Below are 20,784 nucleotides of genomic sequence, written 5' to 3' on the forward strand. Positions count from 1 at the left end.
AAAAAAAAAAAAGATCGTGGCGTAGGAAAGCGCGCCAATCAGAAACCGACGGAAGCAGAAAGGCAATTATTCCGGAACCCTTCACTACGGCACCTCTTTCTCCTTTCACTCCCTCCTTAATTATCCCTTCCCTTACGGCACGGTTCAGGTGTCCGCCGATATATGAGACAGATACGCCATTGCCTTTCCCACCCAAAAAACAATTTCATTTGCCACACGAAGTGAGAAATTGAATAGGGTTTTTCATACACTCGGCCATGTACAGTGAGAGTCGTTCTTGTCGTATGTTGTGCGGAATTCTATACGAACGTTGCACGACGACTAAATTCTCTGTTGTTCCATCGCGGTACGTGCGATCAATGTTTGGCAATGCAACAAGTGAAAAAAATCCTGACTATTACCAGGGGTGCCGTAACCTGACACCAAAACTGTAAACCGGAGCTGGCAACAAACTACAGAAGACCAAAAGCGGAAACAAGCAAGAAATTTCAGCCTCTCTGGCCCTCTATGCGTTGTGCTCTCGTCGCTATCCGATTGCTCATCTCCCGGTGGAAAGCTGAATTGCCTCTTGAGGAAATGAAATGGCGCAGTAACTTCCTCACTTATCTCGGCGGACACCCGAACCGCGCCGTAAGGGAAAGGCATAACTCGAGTAGTATAAAGGAGCTGTGGGGAAAGGATAGAGGAGGGAGTGAGAGAAGAAAGGAAGAATGAAGTTGAATAACACCATCTGCCGGGCTAGTTGGTTGCGATCCATATGTATCAGCAGCGCGAACACAAAAAGGAAGAAGGAGAAGAGCGCTGAACATGATAGGAAGGAAGGAAGGAAGGAAGGAAGGAAGGAAGGAAGGAAGGCCTCAGACGTTGCTGGCACATACCCACTACGGGGGAGTGGCCAAGACACAGGCGGTTAATTACTGGATACAGGAAAGTTTTGACGGGAAAAGGAGTGGCAATAGTATACATGATAGTACATCAGCGCTCTGTACTATCTTCTTCTTCTTCCTTTTTGTGTTCGCGCTGCTGATACATATGGATACATAAGAATGAGGCGCCTTACGTAGAGGAGGGATCCGGAATATTTTCGACCACCTGGGGATCATTAACATGCACTGACATCGCACAGAACACGTTTGAGGTTTTGATTAACCTGCTCCAGGTATTGTATCCAGGTGCCGCTCCTCCGCTTGCGAGCCTTAATTCAATAGAGTGGCTACGTTCGCAAAGTGTCTGTTCTTTTTTAAAAATTAAATAGCAAAAAAAACGCTTTAAAAAGCTGATCTAGCATGCCGTTGCTGCTGTAAATGACCGTGGATGAAGCTATGAAGAGGATATTCACATATGATATGATAAAAGCTTCGGGTGAAGTTGTGTGTGGCAGCGCGAGAATTTGCGGATCGAAGTAATATACTCAGTAATCATATGTGATTACATAAGGGAAAATTTTGGCCTCCCTATTTATCCCTGCCGCCGAGGGCACAACGCTTCATCAAACTGCAAGTTTGTTATCTCTCTAGTTTACTGCGGTTCAGCCAGCGCCTCCTGCAGGCTGCATGGCAGCGCTTCACTTTCCTGCAGCTGATTTGTCGCTTGCCTGACGCGCTTCAAATTCTGTTTTTGAGAATGTGTGCTCGTTGCTGAGCGAATTTCCTCTCGACATGGAGAAAGGTAAGCGCGCTTTGTCGGTCGGGCTTGTGCGTCACCGGGCAGAAGTGCCAACATCGTGCAAGATCCGAGTTTCGGATCGCGTCGGTGCGCGGAGATGTTCCCAAAGCTACCCAACGTGTTTCCTGAACGCGTAGAGTCTGCAAAGTGCCCAGCCCTGTGAGCTGGTGCGTAGTATACGTGCTCTAGCAGTACTACCTGCGGGACGTGCATGCATTTCACTCTGAAATAATTTCGATCCTCTGTGCTCGGATGATCCCTCTGGCAGCTGACAAATCTTTCTGCTGGCCGGTGTTGAAAGCTAGTATGCGTATGTACATGCATTTCCGACTTGTGGAAAAGGTCGAAAGACAATGCATCAACTAATCTCGGACTGCACATGCCCAGTATGCTTGCGGCATCGACGCGCAAAGCCTTACCGGCACACTGGTGCGCGTTGTCCAATTAAGTTTAACTGCATATGCGCAGCAGTAACTTGGACGACTCGGTCTCTGCGCAAGCATGGGTACGTGTATGGGCATGTGCCATCAGCAATTAGGTGATGCATTGTTTTCCATTGCATTTATTCTACATTGTTTTGTGTGACGAAGCGAGAGAGGCTTCCACGGTATGCAGCGCTGTGGAAGTTGTGGTTGGCAGCTGCGATGCTACTAGATAGTTCCCTCGACCGCGTAATTTTGCCTCGATCTACTTGTGCTAGTCATTAGCAGGCTAGTTTGGGGTCTTGGTGCTCGTGTAGTGGTTATAGTCATGAGCGATCAACTTAATGTTGTCCTGCCTACTTGCCTATAGTGGTAAAGGGATTAAAGGTACCGATTTCCGCCGCGTTACGAAGAGTATGTTGGTGCCTTTGTGGCACTTGTAAATTGTAAGTTCTCCAATACTTCAGGTGTAAATATTTCCTCTGAGCTCGTGCCTGACTCGTGATGGCACAAATCCTTATATTATACCCATGTTACGGAGGGATTTTAATTGGCGTCAAACTGATGTGTCATTAAGCCCAGCTGCATGTCATGTTCTGTGCAGACTGTGCAACACGAACCTTTTCAACGAATTAGGTTGAGCTGTCACTCAAATCAACAAAGTAACGCAATGGCATTGAAGACTTTAAAGTGCCAATTTAAAATGCTAATGTGTGTACCTTTGTGTGCAGCGTCTTTTGGAAAACAAAAATTTATGAGTAAGTATGTGCTTTGAGTTGACAAATTTTAACACACATTACATAATATAGTTCTTGAGTATAGTGGTTTAAGTTGTCATTCTCAAACTTGTCAGTTCTGGCTTTTGTCTGTTCAGTTTTGGAGTTCAGATGCATTAATAGCAGCAGCCACCTTCGAAGGAAGCCGAGATTCTTCATCTGCAGCACCTCTTTCACAGTCATTTATAATTGTAAAACGGCAGATATAAGGAAAATGAAAAATGAGCAGATAGCAATAATGAAAACAGAGAAAATAAATACCTGCACCTAGCTCAGAGTAAGGCTTTCAACTGTAACTTATGGCTAGTAAAAAATAAATATGAAAAGGAAGTTATGTTTGTGACAGCTGTCTGTTAAATTTATCGAAACAAAACTTGACGGTAGCAATGCCGCTGCAACATGCTTAGTGAACAGTGGAGCTTCTGACTGCCTTTGAAAATCGCCTTGAATGGCTGTGAAACTCTTTCAAGTTTGAATGTCATTAAGGGTCTGCAATGTCATGTGACTAAAGTGTCGCTGCTGACTTGCCTATAGCATGGTTGTTACTTTGATCCTTATTTTTGGCTGATTTGAATGTGGTGTGCAGGGTCGCTCTAAAGTGGCCTGCCTGTTGCCAAAGGTACGGCCAGAGCAGTACGATCAGTGCTCACAGGGAAGAACTCTTGCTAGGAAATGGGAAATTCCTTAAGGAATAAGCTTTAATGTGTAATCATAGGGGTCTTCAAAGAGATGGCTCCAACTCAGCATCTTCCTTATAGCTTCGTAAGTGGGCCAGTGCTGTGCTGTGCGTTCCTTTGGGCCCTGACGCATGACACTGTGAGTCCACATAATGCATGCTGTTGGAGCATTGGACAGGCTCAGGGGGACTGATAATGGTGTTGCTGTGCAGAAGGGGAGAGCTCGCGCCTGCTCCCTGGGGCCGAAGAGGAGCAACCGGCGGAGTCGACCGAGGCGAGTGCAGCGCCCTCATGCACCTGCAGCAGCCAGCCGGCAACAGCTGCCACCAGCAGCCGGGCATCCTCCCAGCTCCAGGTGGGCTCCACATTCCTACTCAAAGTATTCGTGGAGGAAACCTTATCTTCACTTGCAAGCAAAACTGTGCTATACCAGGCAAACGCTGGCCAAACTGCATTGAACTGCCATATCACGGTTGTGCCTGGCATTGAGGAAGCCAAAGCAGGAACTGTCCTTACCTGCTGGCATGTAACCAACATCGAGCAAGAATCTTGTCACCATACGTACGATCTTGTGCCGCTGCCTAGCAACCCGAGTTACTAACCGAACTTACCCGAGTTACTCGGGTAAGCTCGGATAGGTTCGTTCGGAGGAGTGTCGTGCCAGATGCGTGAGAGGGTGCTCGGGAAGAGAAACACGGGTCACACTGTCCGTACGGGTGGCTGTCACAGAAACAGCCCCTGCCAGTGCAGTGCCGCATCGCTTAACTGCTGCGCCAGTGCACTTTTTTTTTCTTTATTGCATGGAAATAGTGCCGAAAAGAAAAGTCTAAGCACGCTTACGCCACAAAACACCAGGCCACCATACCCCTGCATGACCCTTCCTTCCAAAACATCAAAAGTCTGGGAGGCACTCACATGCATCCAGATAGGGGATCCAGCTAGGCGGCTCTTGCAGGGCAGCATATACGCACCACAGCACAGCATATACGCACCACGAAACAAGGATTTCGACGACCATGGTGATTCGGCCCAAACTTCGGTGCTTTTGCATAAGATGGATTTATCACTGAAAAAATTGTGTTTGAAAATTTTCCCTCCAGTCGATTTAAACTCGTGACGTCCTTACTGAAAAGGACGGGTTGCCATGAAGAGAATGGCGATTGGTGTGGACAAGATGCAGCAGGCGTTATAAAAACTTGCTGAGGATTGCTTTGTCAGTGAGTGTGACCAAAATACTCATGTGCAGCAGCTGCTGTATGCAGACAATCCTCAAGTAATTCTTTCTGAGCCCTGCCTTTTTTGTTGGCTTCATCGACTGGAGCGTTCTTGCGGGCTTGCGTTGGTACCGGATAGTTTTTTCACTCACGTTGAACTGCCTCCCTGCTGCCCGGTTGCCATTTTGCAGTGCATATTCAACGGCATGGAACTTCAGTTTTACATCTTATCTTGCTCGCCTCGCAGGTGGCGCCATGTTGAGCACAAAAACAACGTGCGACATACAAGGCTCCATGCAAATTGAAACTTTTGAGAGTATGAATGAACTGGATGTGGGAGCTGTGGCGCGTGCTTCGTGCCACCACCGCATCCAGTCCAGCTATTGCGAGATTGTGATTCTATGTGATGATAAAACAAAACTGAAACCAAACAGTTGGTGTTATAGAAGCAAACTACATGGCGCAGCTTGTCCAGGAGCACCGACTTGAATTTTGGCGACAGATTCAGAACGTCAGTCATATATGAACAATGGCCTATGGCTTTGCAGTGAAAGAGCTAAAAAGAGTTTTAGCATAGTGTTCTGCTACTGTCAGCCGCTTCCGTGGTGAGCTACCTGCAGATGTGTTGATGGCCCCCTGAGAAGCGCTCACCTATCACTGCGCAGGTGCAGCTGGGTCCCCGCAAAACCAGATCATGGTAGCGGGTTGTGCTTCACTAAAACTCTCTAAGCGACTCGAATTGTGCTCTTTTTTTGCTCAGGGATTTTTTTTTTCAAACGTAGTAATTGGGAATTCCAAATGATGGCACGTGGTCGTGCGCAGTTTTTCGCCGTATATAAGTTGCACCGATGAAAAATCTAGAAAAAAAAATACTTACTTATACACTGCAAAATACAGTGTGTATCTGCTCCAAATGCTCAATTTTCTGCGCCAGAAAGCACTTCTGGCTGCTCCAAAAGCTGCTCCAAAGTGACTTCGGCCAATCCCATCACTGCGCGCACCCTTGACAAGACACAAGGGATCTTGCCATGGTCATCGTCTTATGTGTTAACTGAAAATAATATTGTGAATGCCCCATGTGAATAAAATGTGGCATTCATTTGCAGATTGGTCAAGAAATGCCATTCGATGTTAATTTTGAACGTGGTGGCTGTTTTGGACTAGTTGCTTTTTGCACATGATGAGGACATGACTGTTTGTCTGTAGCCGGGAAAATAGGGGTCATGTCGTGTGTCACTGATGCTGCTGGCATTGCTGATCTTCATCAGTGCTGCTTTCAGCACTGCCCAGAAGGAGTTCGCTGCATAAACGTTTGTCATTCTCTCTTTCTTCCAGTGTTGTTGTCATGTAAGTGAGCATTCTGTGCAGCCTTTGTTTTTGCAGCATCAGAAGTGAGAGGTGGGCTGCATTTGCCTACTCTGAGACCCTTTCACACTCTGAAGTGAAGGCAATCACACACAATGGAGTGTTTATTTTTCTTTGTCTATTTTTTTTTCAGGCTGACGAGCCCGAACAGCCAACTGACCTTTGTAAGTGTTTTTCTTTTCTGTAATTCTTTGTCACATTGTGAAGTGCCATTCAGATGGTGAAGCTTATATGGTCTCTGTCAGAGGTTTCTCGTGGTGATCTGTTTCTAAACTCTGTTTAACATGCAAGCGAAAATGCTAGCAAATCGTGTCGCCGCAGCGCAAAAACCTGTTTTGGCAGTTTGAGCAGCGAGGTTCCAACGAGTTGAAAATTTTTGCTGCGACGCACTGCTCAATTCGCTCAGTCACTTGCATCTGAACCAGCTTTAGCATTCCTCTTAGCAGGCATAGATAACATCTTGTAATAGTTTGCTGCTGAAAAGTCTGCTGCAAGTACCCAACACTGGCAATGTTTTGTTATCCTAACACTGTATGTTTCTGCACGCAGGCAGGTCATGATTTGAGATCGCAGTTGCACTGATTGCCACTCAGAAAGCTAGTAGTGGCCACCAGGTGTAACAGGATGTACTCTCTGCTAAAGTAGAGCTCTGGTCTGTGACCACGTCCCTTGTACAGTCACCTGATGATCTGGTGCTGCACCACTTCTCTGTCCTCCCTTGCCGGTGGTGTGCCATTCAGTGGCTGTTAAAAAGACAAATTAAAGTTGGCCTGTTTGGATAGGCAACCGTGTTCTAATTGCAAAGAGCCTACTCTGACTGAAACCGGAGCTTTTGTAAGTCAGAAAAGGTCAGAACAATGTAACACTATAGTGTGTTGCAACCACTGGTCATTTTCACTAGTAAACTGTGATGATGTTAAGGCCAATTTTTTGTGCTGGACTCTGAGGCCAGGCTACATTTTTATTCACTTTTAAACGATCATTACAGAGTCCCTTTTGGTCTTAACCCTTTTAGGAAAGAGGGACACATGATGTCCCACTTACTTCAGGTGCCCACAAATGGACAACAGTGCACCTGCATATGCTATTTTTTGTTCCGAATACATCTAAACTATCAAAAAACCATTCAGTGTTTTTGTCCTTTGCTATTAGGCCTCTGTGGTGTTCTCTGTGTGTTTACAAGTGCAGTTGTACAGTGTAATGTGGCCCCATTTGGCGGGAAAATGAAATTTTAGAAATTGTTCAGCTTTTAAGCATTTTAATGTGACAGCATTACGGGTCTCATTCAGTGGAGAACCCAGCTTTTGTTGGCGTTGTGAAAGAAAAATCCTGATTGGTCAAGAAGAGTGTGACTTCAGAGCCAAGCACTTTCGATAAACAAAAATTGGTTGGTCAAGCACTGGAGTCGAGCCTCTGTTCCTTGGGTCAGGAGTTGGACACGATACCTCACTGCCACTAAGGAATACTGTCACGCAACACTCTGAAGGTAGACTTAAAGGGGCTGTGAAAGGGGGTCTCAACAAAAATGTGATCTGCCTAGGATGCTAAAGGACAGCGCTTCACAAATATCCTCCAACAAGAATTTTTTAGATGCGTTTTTTGGAAGCTGAGTTATCTCTAGTCAAAATTTGAATTTCCGCATCTTCTCGCCTTTCCTTCTCCTCTTGTCACTTTTTGCACGTTGAAGTGTCGGCGCTCTTCCGCCAGCCCCTAGCACTCGCCCCCCCCCGCTGGCTGTCGACGCGCGCAAACGAGTGCTAGCAGTTCGCTGCTGACGTAATGAGTGCGGATGCTGACGTAACGAGCTCGGATTCGGGCGAAAGCCCAGCACCGCTGATCACCGCTAGGCGCGCAAGTGGGAGTTTTAAAAATTGTATTGTAAATTATCGGCTTGCTTTTGAGGTCTTGTACACGTCATGGATGCTCGTTGGCCTGCACTGTATATAATGCGAGCATTTTATAGACAACCTCAGACAACCTTTTCAGGGACCCTTTAAGTGTCCTATCAAGTTTTTCCTTCAGTCAACAGCTGCATAATACCTATTAAGGAAATTTGCAATTATAGTGCAACTTTTCTTATGAACAGAAAGTACTGAGGTAGGGATTAGTATCATATTTAAGGTCTTTTTAAGAAGTTGTCTGTAGAAATATGTGTTCCTTTTCTTTACATAATCTATGGTTGAAGTGGTTTGGAAGTGATGTCATTCAATTCCTAGAGCCATTCTTAGTATAACTGTACCATTTGTATACGTGTGAGACATGTATAGTATAGCTTGCGCCTTATAGTAAACGGTTAACATTATGAGCTTGAGCAGGGAAAATTTTGAAGTGCAATTTTCTCAGCGACGAATGTGTCCTTTGCTCCTGAGCTAACACCATGCTAGCGAGAATAAGATGCGCAGTGTTTTTTTTTTGCCAGGAGCACAAAGATGTATAGAGGTGTCCTCATTTTCCCCTGGATGGTGGCACGTGAGTTAGGTGGGTGGATGAGATTAGGAAGTTTGCAGGCATAGGGTGGACGCAGCTGGCAAAGGACAGGGTTAATTGGAGAGACATGGGAGTGGCCTTTGCCCTGCAGTGGGTGCAGTCAGGCTGATGATGATGATGGTGGTGGCACGTGTGCAGTGAGCCACCTGAGTCACTTCCTGTACCAGAAGTTGGGTCTCGGCAATGACGAAGAGCCCGTGCACATCCTGGACGAACCCAGCGTGGCCGGCATCGTGCGCTACATCAAGGGCGGAAAGTGTGGGTACCACTCTCAACCCTCGCCCTGTGAAAGGTGCATTTCTAACCTGTCAATGGTACAGTGTGGGGACTCAGCCACTTTACCTAGTGGAAAATAGGATATTTGTGTAACAGGTAAGAGCACAATTAACAGCCTTAATGCCGTTGCTTCTGTGGTGCAATGGCTTAGCACTCTGCTGTTGAGCACTTAAGATAACAGTTTGAATTTCATTTTTAACTTCAACTCTTTTGCTCATTTGTTTTTTAAAGCATTTACACCACATAAATCATTTGTCATTTTCACCTGGGGGTGTGGTGCCTTTAGATTGCATTTTGAGATCCATTTGAGGGAGAATCCCCATTTAGGCCCCTTCAATGCACACCTGTTGTTTTCACCATTTTCTTTATGTAAAAAGAAGAAACACAACTCAAATTAACTACCTTGGGGTGTATGTCAGCTTTTAGATTGCATTCTGAGATGCTTTGGAATAAAATTGCTGCTTAAAAAAGCTTTCAGACAACCCTGAAGACGAAACCAGAAGTTGGTGGACTGTACCACTGAGAGACTGTGAATACACCTCGTAAAGGGGTTCGCAGCAACATACTAGTAGTTCTAGGGTAGGGATTTACATGGGAGATGTGATAAGCGCTGACCTCCAGCCGCAGCTGTTATAGCTTAGGGTGGCCCTGCAGCAAAGCTTTGCTGTTAGAAGGGCACAACCCCTCCCCTCTTCTTTTCCCTCTCCCGCCATCTGCTTGCTGTATGCACCCTCAGGTGAGGTCCAGATAGTGGAAAAGAGAGCCTTGCTCATAGGCTGGGATGCTTCTTGCATGAGCACACTTGAGGTGCAGCCCAGGCATGACGAGCTATGTCTGCTGGGGACAGATTTGATAAGCAGGCATCCTAGTGTGCTCCCCTAACTGCGGAAACATTTCTTGGGGAGTCCGTAGTTCAGTGAAGGTCGGAGGGTTCCTACAAAGGTAATTGAAATTGTTTCAAAAATTTTAATACGATAGCATTAGAAGGCCTATCGGAGAAAAAGAAAGCAGCATCGTGTGTCATAAAAATCACTGACCAGTCGAGGAGGTGCACCATCACAATTGATGCCACCAGAGTGGGAGTGACATCATTAGATGTGGACATGGCCGAGTTGGCAGGTGCACTGATAGGTGCACTGGTCATGCAAGATGGCCGAGCATGATGGCAGGCTCAGCTTCATTTGTAGAGTGTCAGGTTGAATGGAACCAAAATCAACGCCTGCCGTAGTGGAGAATCCCCGCAAGGGGAGAGGGTGACCACGGAAGTATGTCACTGAAGATGCAGTAGCAGCGACTCCACAGGCATTGTCAACACGTAATGTAATTAGGCGTCTGCTAAATTTTTTTGAAATATGAAGGAAATTAAATTTATAGACGGTTATAGACAGCAGACATGCCTGTCCCGAGTGTCTGTGGCTAGCCCACCACTACACATTGCATGCAGAAGCACTAGTAGCCGAGCATTGCCCTGACACGTGACACATGATAGAATCATGGAGCATGTTGAGCTCCCATGGTTATAGTACCTTTGTGCGTATTGACTTATGGTGTCTGGCTTCTTGCAGGCAAGAACATCATTGCCATGATTGGGGCTGGCATATCCACAGGTGAGCCAGCTGCGTTATGCCCACTAACAAAGCAAAGCTGTGCCTTTTGAAAGTTCTTTGAGCAGAGTTAATGTAGCATTAACATAAATATTCTGCGAATTCTCATTGCTTACTAAATGTGTGAAGAGTAGCGAATGTATTGAAGCCCACCTGCACAGCCTGGACATAGCTGTTCACTAGGCTGGCTCTGGCGTGTTAACAGACAGCTGTGATTTAGTTCTTATGTCTTTCTAGAAATATGTCTGTGCAGGCTCGTCAGTTTCCCTGGGCTGGCCCTCTTGAGGCAGTTTCTCTGATGCCATCTTGGCACAGAGCATGGCTCGCATGACATAGGTGGTAACAAGGGAACGGGATGAGTGCTGACTGTCAGTACTTAGCATGCCATGTGAACGCACATTGCTTCTCAACCTACTCTTTTATCCTATTCTTTACTTTTTTCTGTGCTCACAGTTATCTCTTTGAGCCAGACAGGGCTGTTTCATTGTCTGCCATGCTAACCGACGGACAGCTTGAAATTCCTTGATTGGTTACTTCTTCTGTCGATCTAGAATCTCGCACAATGTACTTTCTACAGCGTGTGAACAAGGATGAATTCTGTGTCTGTGTCTGATGGCATCATAATGTTCTTTCAGTATAGAGTTCCTACAGCGGTCTGTCTGACTGCATAGATATGTCTACAAGTCAGTGGAATCAGATGTGCAGTTTCGTGCTTACATTCTGTTGCCTGATTTTTCTAGTACACAGTATACTGGTTCCTTGGTTATATGCTGTCTTAGTCCTGCAGCATCAGCACAGACAGATCCTAGCTGATTGCTTGCTTCGTTCTGTTGTTAGACTTCTGGCATTTGCTTTGATCGCATGGAACCAGTTATTGGGCTGCGACAATAAAAGCATTGAGGCAGTACAGAAATGTATGGTTAGGACAATATATATGACTGGAACTTCAGATGTGGGGTCTGTTTTGTCTGTTTGTTCCTCATCAAAGCACTATCACTGAAACTACCGTATTTACACGATTGTAAGTCAACTCGAATGTAATTCGAACCCCGCATATCACATTTCTGAAAAAAAAAGAAAATTGGTGGTCGTTTGCGCTTGGCCTTTAAAAATAGAATAATAGAATAGCTGTGGTCCCACAGCTTGTCGTTCTAACATCGTCATACAGCTAAATCTCTCACTTCGCAAACAGCCACATCACGACATCGCGTGGAACAGCTGAAATTTTGCTTCGCTGCAGCTGCCACACCTGTATCACCCGTTGTGAACGTCGAACTTGCAGCCTGGCATGCAGTTGGTTTCTTTGGCGTAAAGAATGACAGCCATCTTGAATGTAGTCGTGAATGAGCGCTTACCGGACCCAGAGCACAAATGACGCACTACATTAAAACTTGTGAAACGCGGCCAGCAGCAGTCAAATGCATCAGAGCCAAAGAGAAACTACGTGTGACTGGCGTCGGCTCTTCCGTCGGCTACCGACACTCCCTGGCGCCGCTGCGGTTCCGAGTGGTAGTGTCGCCGCGAATGAAACAGCGGCCCTTCCATCAACTATCGACGCTCCCTTGAGCGCCGAGTGCGCAGTTGAAGGTAAAAGGAAAAATACTTGGATGACGCCTATTTAGAGTAGAACGCGAATGCGTTATTGGGCTGCCGCTTATCAGCAGATGTAATCTGCGGCCACGCGTGGGGAGTGGGCTGGTGTGGTTTGCTGCTTATCGACAGCCACCATCGGCCGCCTCGCGCAGGGTGGGGATGCCAGTTCTGCGCATTGACATAGCAGCTGCTCAAGGCCAGCACCAAGAGCGATGCGATGGAGCCACGCTGCAAAAATGCAACCACGCTGTAGCATGCCTGATATTTCTTTTGTCTTGCCTTTATTTTATTTATGGTGCGATGCTTTCGTTTCGATTTTAAGTCGACCTCCTTACTTCAGATTTTCAAAATTTGAAAAATACGTCGACTTACAATCGTGCACATACGTGTAATAAAAACTCATAGGCACTGCCATGAGCTGCTTTTTTGTATAAGGTTGTTCACAGTGAGATTTGTGTATGTGTCTTAACTATATTGGCCGCGGAAGATGATGCCGTGTTCAAGAAAGTTTTGATTTTCACATGGAATCAAACTCGCGTCATATTCGTGGCTTTGTTGTATTCGTGCAAATTCGGTATTTCTACAACACTTAAATGAAAACGAAAAAGGGATAACATAAAGTGTGATGACTGAAAATAAATAATTATCACATAAAGGGTGGAGAAGAGCTGGATGGAAGGTATATCTGAGTGTTTCTTTTATAACCCAACACTGTGTTTAAAAAGTATTAAGTATAATTAACAAGTACTAAGTTTAATAAGTATAAGTACGTGTTTAATAAGTGTTTAATAATTACCAGACAACATCCTGAGAGCCACCAGCAACTGATATAGTAAAGACACTCAGTAAAGCTTTTTGCTAGTCCGAGTGACTTTACTGTACAGGGGTCCTACTATAATATTTATTTTTGCCCTTGCACATGAAGGCAGCAAAGAGTTCTACTTCTCTTACACACCGCAAAACACATAAGAATGAATGTGGAAGCATGGTCCACATTATTCTGTCCACCACTGTGCGTACATGTTGCACATTCTGAGTTGATAAACACGTCATTGTGGTGTATTTCCGCCGACAAGCTTCAGACAAGTCACCTGGCACTGGCACCCTGTGCACGGGTACCATTGTTAGGAGAGTGGAGTTTTCTTGTTTTTTGCCTCCGTTGGTCTTTCACAGGTGTCTGGAAGTGCTGCAAATTTTCCTTCTTTTCGCATGTTAGTACAGTCGAGTTCACTTATAACAATGTTCAAGTGCCACAAAAATTCCATTGTTATAACCGATCATTGTTATAAACGGGTTGCATGAAAAAAAGCATAACAACTGCAAAGAGGGGTCACGGATGGCAAGTGACATGCAAGCTCCGCCGAGGCATCATTTTGGTGGCACCAAAAGGGGCATTGTAAAAAATACGAGAAGGTTGCTGCGGCTGCCTCTCAGCTTGAAAAATCCCTTAGTGCCCGAAAAAAAAAACACAAAGAAAACATGAAAACTTGAAAGCATTTAAATAGGGAAAAATAGCTTGCACTTCTCACTTCTTTGCTGAAACAAACCCGTAATCGGTGAGTTTCGACTGCTTCGCGGCAATCTTGCTGACATCGTTCTGGAGGGCACCCAAATGTTGGACATGTCCGAGTGAAAGGTTTTTTGCAAAAATGAAGTCCTGCAGGGACTCTATCATTCTTGAGGCCTCCTGATGAGAGACAACTTGTACAGGCTCCGGTTCATCTTCGTCATCACTGCTATCATCGTCTTCCGCACCGGTGACTGCTGCAACGATCGCCTGGTCTGTCAATTCTTCGTTTGTGGTGACTGCATCGTCGGCGTGCAAGAATTCTTCAAGCCCTTCTGCGTCGCCGTCATCACCGCGCACCGTAGACCAAAGTTCTGTAATCGCTCCATCGGCAGGAGCTTCGTGACACTCCGCGTCACTGATATCCCCGGCGAAGCCCGCTTTTCGGAAGCAATTCATGACGGTGGAGGAGCTGACTTCTGCCCATGCCCCAAAAATGAATTGAACAGCCATCAGGAGCGAAGTCTGCAGTGGGTCGGCATTCACGCACAGCAATGACCAGGCTAAGAGCAAGCCTGCTCAACACACGCCGGCGACACAATGCCTTGAAGCACGCAATCACGCCTGCGTCCATGGGCTGCAAGCCTGCAGTCGTGTTCGGCGGCAGGAAGAAAATTTTCACATGCAACAGCTTCTGGGCAGTCTGGTGTGCAGTACAGTTATCAAGGACCAACGCCACCTTCCTGCCTTCATGCTGCATCCGCTGATCGAACTCGCACAGCCACTCGCGGAAAAGTTCATGCGTCATCCACACTTTCTTAATATGACGCTAACGAACTGGAATCGTCGCAGCGCCACGGAAACAGCGGGGATTCCTAGATTTTCCAATTTTGAAGGCAGGGCACTTGTCGCTGCCGTCCATATTCGTATAGAGGAAAACGGTCGCCCGCAATTTGCTCTGCTTGCCGCCCTTACAGGGATCGCCTTTGAGTGCATGCGCCTTCGACGGAAGCATTTGGAAAAATAGGCCAGTCTCGTCACCATTGTACAAGTCCCGGTCTGCATATGCTTCGCGGATGTACGGCAGTGTCTCTTCCAAGCACTTCCGTCTAGCGTCGACATCGAGCGACCCTGCCTCACCTACGACTGCCTTGTAGACGATTCCGTGCCTCTCCTTGAAGCGCTGAATCCAGCCACCACGAGGCTGGAAATTGGTGTTTCGAAGGAGATACGCAAAGTGCTTTGCCTTCTCCGCTAAAATCAGGCCACTAATTGGCAAGTTCATAGCACGTACGCTAAGGAACCGCTGATACAGTGCCTCCTCCACGTCTTTGTAGGCACCATGCCGAATCCTCTTCCGGCCGTCCTCCATAGCATGGCCAGCACTAGCATGGCATTCGTTTTTAGTCATCTTGAGCGCGGTGCAGATAATGGTTGAAACCGTCGGCTGTGACAGGCCGTACTTGCGTACTAAGTTGCACACTTTTTCACCACCTCGGTGCTCCCTCAAAATGTTTCGCTTCGTTTCCGAAGATATTGCCGCTCGCTTTCTTTTCTGCGTCAGTTGATCCGGTGGAGCCACGCTGGCCGCGCTTCCTGAAGGAGAATCGTCCATTGTTGAACTCTGGGGAGGAATCCGATGGGCTTGCAGAACCAGCAGGACCGAGGCCGGTGATGGCAGATGATAAAAACCATGCTGGCAACGCACGTGCTTTGACGCGGTACGCTGCCCTTGGAACATGTGCAGCTCGTGAAGCAGGAGCCAAAGAAAGTGGGAAAGATGGGGCAGCCCACGCTGAAATGCCGTGACGCGTTTTCAACGGGCGGTGCACCCTCAGAATGGACTGCTCCCCGCACGGATACAAAAGCAACAAAAGGAAGTGCCTTCCTACCCTCTCCACCTCTGCCCAGAGGAAAGTGCCCATCTTTTCTCCTCTTCCGAGTCATACAAGCTTCTTCGGCTCACCCCATGAGCCTCACCTCGTATGTGTCGTCACGTGATCTTTTTTGCAGCCGCTGTGGCCGCTGTGCGGGTGGCTCCGCATATGCGCGCGCGCTTTTTGCGCCGTAAGCGTAGTTTGGCTGGCGTGGTAGCTGCGTTTGCGAGTTTTTTTCTTTGAGGGTTGGCTCCAAATGACTACATTTAATTGTTATAACCGACAATCTAGTATGATAGCATTGTTATAAGCGGTTTATTTTACCATAGAACACATTGTAAAGGTGACGGTGCCGCGGCTGTCCATTGCTATATCCGATATATTGTTAAAAGCAGTATTGTTATAAGTGGGTTTGAGTGTATTTCATGTCTTTTATTTTTAACTTCTGCTCATTGCATACCTTTCTTAGCACAAAAGCATTGTGCACCATTGTCAAGCCTCTGTGGTGTTTTTGGGCATGCAGTGAAGACTGAATGAAGAAACAAACAAAAAATCCTTGCCAAGAATGCAACATTCACTCCAAATCTTCCTGCCACCTCTTAAGCTTGCCAGAAAGTTCATGAGTTGTGCCCTATGCTAAGATACAATCGTGCCAACACACCAGCTGCCTGCTTTTCCCTGGAGCCAGCTCTTCAGCGGTCATCATGTATCTCGGTGATGTGGCAAAAGAATGTATGGTACTCGGCCGATGAAAATTGTTGGTCACTGCGTTGTCAGAAAGAGAACAGCTCTATGCTGTTGCTTCACACACACTACTCAAGTTAAATAATAGTACCATGACGTTCATTTATGTTTGCCTTCTCTCTTTCTCTTTCTTTTTCTCCGTTTTGTTTTCTGTTTCGTTGTGAAATCATGAACACAACCTAACCCAACATAACCTGACCGAACAGAACCTAACCTATGCTGCATTTCATTTGAGCCGCATCGGGTTGCAGCGGCGGGCATCCCCGACTTCCGCAGCCCAAACAGTGGCATCTACTCCAAGCTGGCCAAATTCAACCTGCCCTCGCCCGAGGCCATCTTTGAGATTGGGTACTTCCGGGTGAGTTTGATTTTAAGTCTGGGACTCTTCATTAACTGAAATCAAAGCATCTAATGAGGCGCCTGGTTTTGGACCGACTATTAGCGTAAATCTTGTGCCAGCTATGTCACCGTTCAGTGCCTGTTTGAGTTGCGTCGGTTTTAGTGGGCAGCTGGAAATATTTGCCAACATTGTTATTGCCCCGAGAAATAGGGACAATCATAGTAATAATAAAGGCATTTTTGCACTGCATTATAATAAGGCACTGTTGACATTGCATGTTACTCAAACGAAATGAATGACTGCTCTGCTGTTACTCTCAAAGTCACCGTACAGCTCTGTTGGTCATATAGTAACCAACTGGACTCCTATAATTTGGACTTGCCCCATATTTCGGACTTCGCTGAGGAACCGTCATGCACCTCATAGGTACCTGTACATTTTCACGTCCGATATTCCAGACTTTGTGGAGTCCAAAAGTTAGATTTTTTGGACTAAAATAGACGCCAACAATACTGCGGAGGTCGCATTTGAACTGAAAGTTTGTTTTATGGCCTAATATAGATGTAAGCAGGCACCACTGTCATAACTAACCTGTTCCCTGCCGCCGTGAAAGGCTCCATGGCAGGCACTGACTGGAGTCAATTGGACGGACTGGTTTGGATAGGCTTAGCTATTGATTCTTTATCGCTCCCATTCAAAATAATGGCCTTTCTCTGCAGTGGCGTGGTCTATGCTGCCATTGAGATGGCCGGCAAAGAGTGCGCAATAATGTTGACAACGTGACAATGAGACAGCTCCGGCATTCGCCAAAGCTTGGGCGACACCACCTGGGGACCCGTGGTGCGAGGCAGCTGATGTGGGAGGAGTGATGGGGGGGAGTGGAGAGAGTGCATTCCAAGGAGCTCGTGTCTTCCTGTGGGTTACCTCTCTGTCTTCACAAGCGTTGCTGCCCACGCAAACTGACTGTTCTTGCTTTGCACGGCATGTGCATTTGTTTACGGCACACTTGCAGTCTCATCGGAATGTGGGGTATCGTGACATGAAGTAATGCGGACATGACAAAGCATGACTGTGGCTCAGATACAGTCTAATATTATCGCTTGCAAGTGGGATATGGAGAGCATCGAATTTCACTATTTTTAAAGCTCGTTTTTTGCAGAAAAGTTAATTTTTTGACGTTCATGGCGTTTTCGGATTGTATGGTTATTCGGACCATTTTTCGTGTCCCGCTGAGTTCGAAAGATCGGTTGGTGACTGTTTTCACAATGGTAGCCAGGGTGCCTTGCACACCGTCTTTGACAACGTGCAAAGGCAGTAGCACGCGTATGACATCACATGCATTTGATGAAACCCTGAAAGCCACATGTTTGGACACAGCTGCCACTGTTCGCAGCACACTTATGTTGATCGCTTGGTGAAATCTTTTTTTTCTGTGGAATGCTCTCGTGCACATAAATGAAACCAGGACATTTCCAGTGTTCGATTGCTCCCTACACCTAGTAACCTTGCTCCACTGACCCTATGCATGGAGCCCGTTTTTCGGTGGGCTTGTTAAACCTGCTCCATTGGCTCTTGTCTCTCTTGCCCAGCTTTTTTGTCTTTGGGGAGAGACAATGTTTGAAAGATTATGTGCACTTTGGATTCACAGGATCGGTAGGGTTTCTGTGCTTGCAGAATAGGTGAACCTTCGCACTGTGCACACTTAACGCAGTCAGTGGGCCGTATTGCCTGTGGCCAGTGCCCTGGTTGTTTCCATCAGCTAAAGTTGTTGCGCCCTCTTTCAGCGAAACCCGGCCCCCTTCTATGCCCTGGCCAGGCAGCTGTTCCCCCAGGACCTCAAGGTGTGTCCATTTGCCTCATGTTGGGTAGGGGACTTTAGCAGCCTTGTGTTGTACCAGCCAGCACAATGTTTCCTGCATCTCGGCATGGGGCTGTGTTGTGGTGTCATCATTGGCAAAGACCGTAGGGGTACTGCTGCATGTGCATGTCTTTGTGCTGTTTGCTGTTCTTGTTCTCATCATGGGAAAAACATGGGAAGCAGTGCGTTTTTACTCTGGTGCTTGTGGCTGTGTACAGGACGGTTTGTGAATGTGCCAAGAGCACAGATCGAGGAGCACATTGTCAGCTACGTGCAGGGTTAGCGTGTTGACCATGCAAGGGTAGCGAGCAACTGCGCTGCCTGTGCACTACCCCTGTTGAAGAACGCAGTGTCCAGAAGGCACAGAGGTCGTAAAACTGTGCCACACATTCCTGGCCTTAATTGCTGTTTAAGCATTGGTACAGTGAGGGAGTACCTGGCAGAGTTGTGTGAGGCCAGTCCCAGCTGTAGTTTGCAACAGCCTCAACACCTGCCAGGGAGTGAGCAAAGGTGTCACCATGGTGTCTGCTCTCTTTTTTTCCATTGCGTTCCTGTAGCCGACATTGAGCCACTACTTCCTGCGGCTGCTGCACGAAAAGGGCCTACTGCTCAGGCTGTACACCCAGGTGCGTGTTTTGAGTAACATTCTGCTCTGCAGTTTCCTGCCATCCAAAGCACTTGGAAGACCAAGACGACAGTGTGTGAGAGCAGTTGAGGCAACCAATGTGCACATGATATGGCACAACATGTATGAGCTCGTGCTTACATTGGGCTTGCTACATACTGAAGTGTTAACACGAGCCAGAGTGGATTCAACTCCCGGGCGCTGCTGTCAGAAGGCGCACAGGAGGCTGGCTGGGAGCAGCCATAGGAAGAATGGAGGGATGCGGTTGTCTTTGGAGGTGTGCGAATATTCAATAATTTTGAATGTTTGGTCGAATAGCTAAGCATTCGATATCCAATTCGATCCGAGTGTTTGTAAATTTCGAATTATTCTTCTCGAGTGAGTAACGTTCCGCAACTCTTGCTTGGTGTGGTTTCAGTTCAGCGTACCTCCTCCAGGATAGCACTGCAGTGTGCGTGCAGCCAAAAGCCCTGACTAAATGGGCACCTGCCTGGTGTGCATGTGGCAGCACATACGAGTAGGCGCTGGCATGGTGCCCAGATCTGCACCTGCCAGGTGTGTGCACAAGCGCAGGAACTGGCACGGCGGTGTGCATGGAGTGGGAGACGCAATGCTCCCTGGACTTCCACGGGACGAGTGTGAACTGACAGCATGTGCCGCAGCCACTCTTCTCCACGTGATACTTGTTAACCAAGCGTGATGGCATGAGCATGAAAGGGAGCTAGTTCGGGATACATGGAGATGGGTGCTCCTTCCTAATTCCTGACGCAGGGTGGTGCTGGGAGCAGGTTAAGTGATGCCAACTTTTGAAGAATGCCGCCCCAGGCTCATCCCTCTGTCTTTCCTCCTCCCTCATGCTGGGCGCTGCTGTCCACACCTCGTTAGGTGTGCACTGGACACCATTTTTAAGGCAGAAGCAATGCTTGCGGAAGACGGAAACAGAGGAGGAAGGGGAGGAAGGGAGGGCAGCTGTCGCTATTTTACAAAGTTGGAGAGGCTTTAGGTCCACGCAGTGCGTACTGTGAGCAGATGTTCACGGAGTCACCGCTGAAAAGCTGCAGCTTCGCAACAACACAGTCATAGAGAAAGAATGAATAAGAGAGGACACTCTTATAGACCCCGGCGGCCCAGTAGATTCTAGTGCACCTAGCGGTTGGTGAGAGCAACTGGCCCACACTTCCTGTTCTGGGTTTAGCCGCGTTAATTTTGGATTGCTCATATGCCGCTCAGATCGATTTTAAGGCACTTCAGCGGTTAGTAAAAACAACTTGCGCACACTTCTTGTTTCAGTTTCTCTGGTACAAATTTCAAATGGCTTGCGCGTTACCCATGTTTGGCTGTGGCCGGAGGTGCACGAAATGTCTTGCTAATCCGTTCTGTGAATTTCGTCGTATCGAAATTATTTCAATGTAGGTTGTACAGAAAAGTACTTATAATACAGGCAGGTATGGATTCATAACTGAACAAGCGCTCTTTCTATCCAGCGCGCTTGTCTTCTGTTCAGAGCAAGTGGTCATTCAGCAAGCAATACTTAATGAGGAGACGGAGTGTTGAGGAAACTGTTTATTTCAGGGCAAGATAAAGAATGAGCACATAAATGCTTGGTACAAACCAAGATAAGCATGGTACAGAAATGCTCGATACACAGATAATTGCGTTCCATAATACAAGCAAATCTGACAGTATTAACAGAGACACGTAGTTACAAGACAGGTAGTCAACACATTGCTAGCGCTTACAGAAAAAAAAAAGGC

The 20,784-nt window shown here is 47.0% G+C and overlaps 1 protein-coding gene across 3 annotated transcripts in view; it reads left to right on the forward strand.

Moving 5' to 3' along the window:
- Positions 1 to 1,533: 1,533 nt before the first annotated feature.
- The window catches only part of Sirt2 (Sirtuin 2), a 55,857-nt gene continuing 36,606 nt past the window's right edge, over positions 1,534 to 20,784 (forward strand). For 2 of the 3 annotated variants that reach the window (XM_077664690.1, XM_077664693.1), the window contains exons 1-8: positions 1,534 to 1,668; positions 3,753 to 3,895; positions 6,253 to 6,283; positions 8,745 to 8,864; positions 10,448 to 10,489; positions 16,459 to 16,565; positions 18,332 to 18,388; positions 18,963 to 19,031. In XM_077664690.1, coding sequence (XP_077520816.1) covers positions 1,659 to 1,668; positions 3,753 to 3,895; positions 6,253 to 6,283; positions 8,745 to 8,864; positions 10,448 to 10,489; positions 16,459 to 16,565; positions 18,332 to 18,388; positions 18,963 to 19,031 — 579 coding nt within the window. In that variant the 5' untranslated portion in view covers positions 1,534 to 1,658. Of the gene's footprint in view, positions 1,669 to 2,818; positions 2,846 to 3,752; positions 3,896 to 6,252; positions 6,284 to 8,744; positions 8,865 to 10,447; positions 10,490 to 16,458; positions 16,566 to 18,331; positions 18,389 to 18,962; positions 19,032 to 20,784 lie in introns of all 3 variants that reach the window. The other variant, XM_077664692.1, reaches the window with a different exon arrangement.

Source organism: Amblyomma americanum, chromosome 5, assembly GCF_052857255.1.
Source record: "Amblyomma americanum isolate KBUSLIRL-KWMA chromosome 5, ASM5285725v1, whole genome shotgun sequence".
Lineage (NCBI taxonomy): Eukaryota > Metazoa > Arthropoda > Arachnida > Ixodida > Ixodidae > Amblyomma > Amblyomma americanum.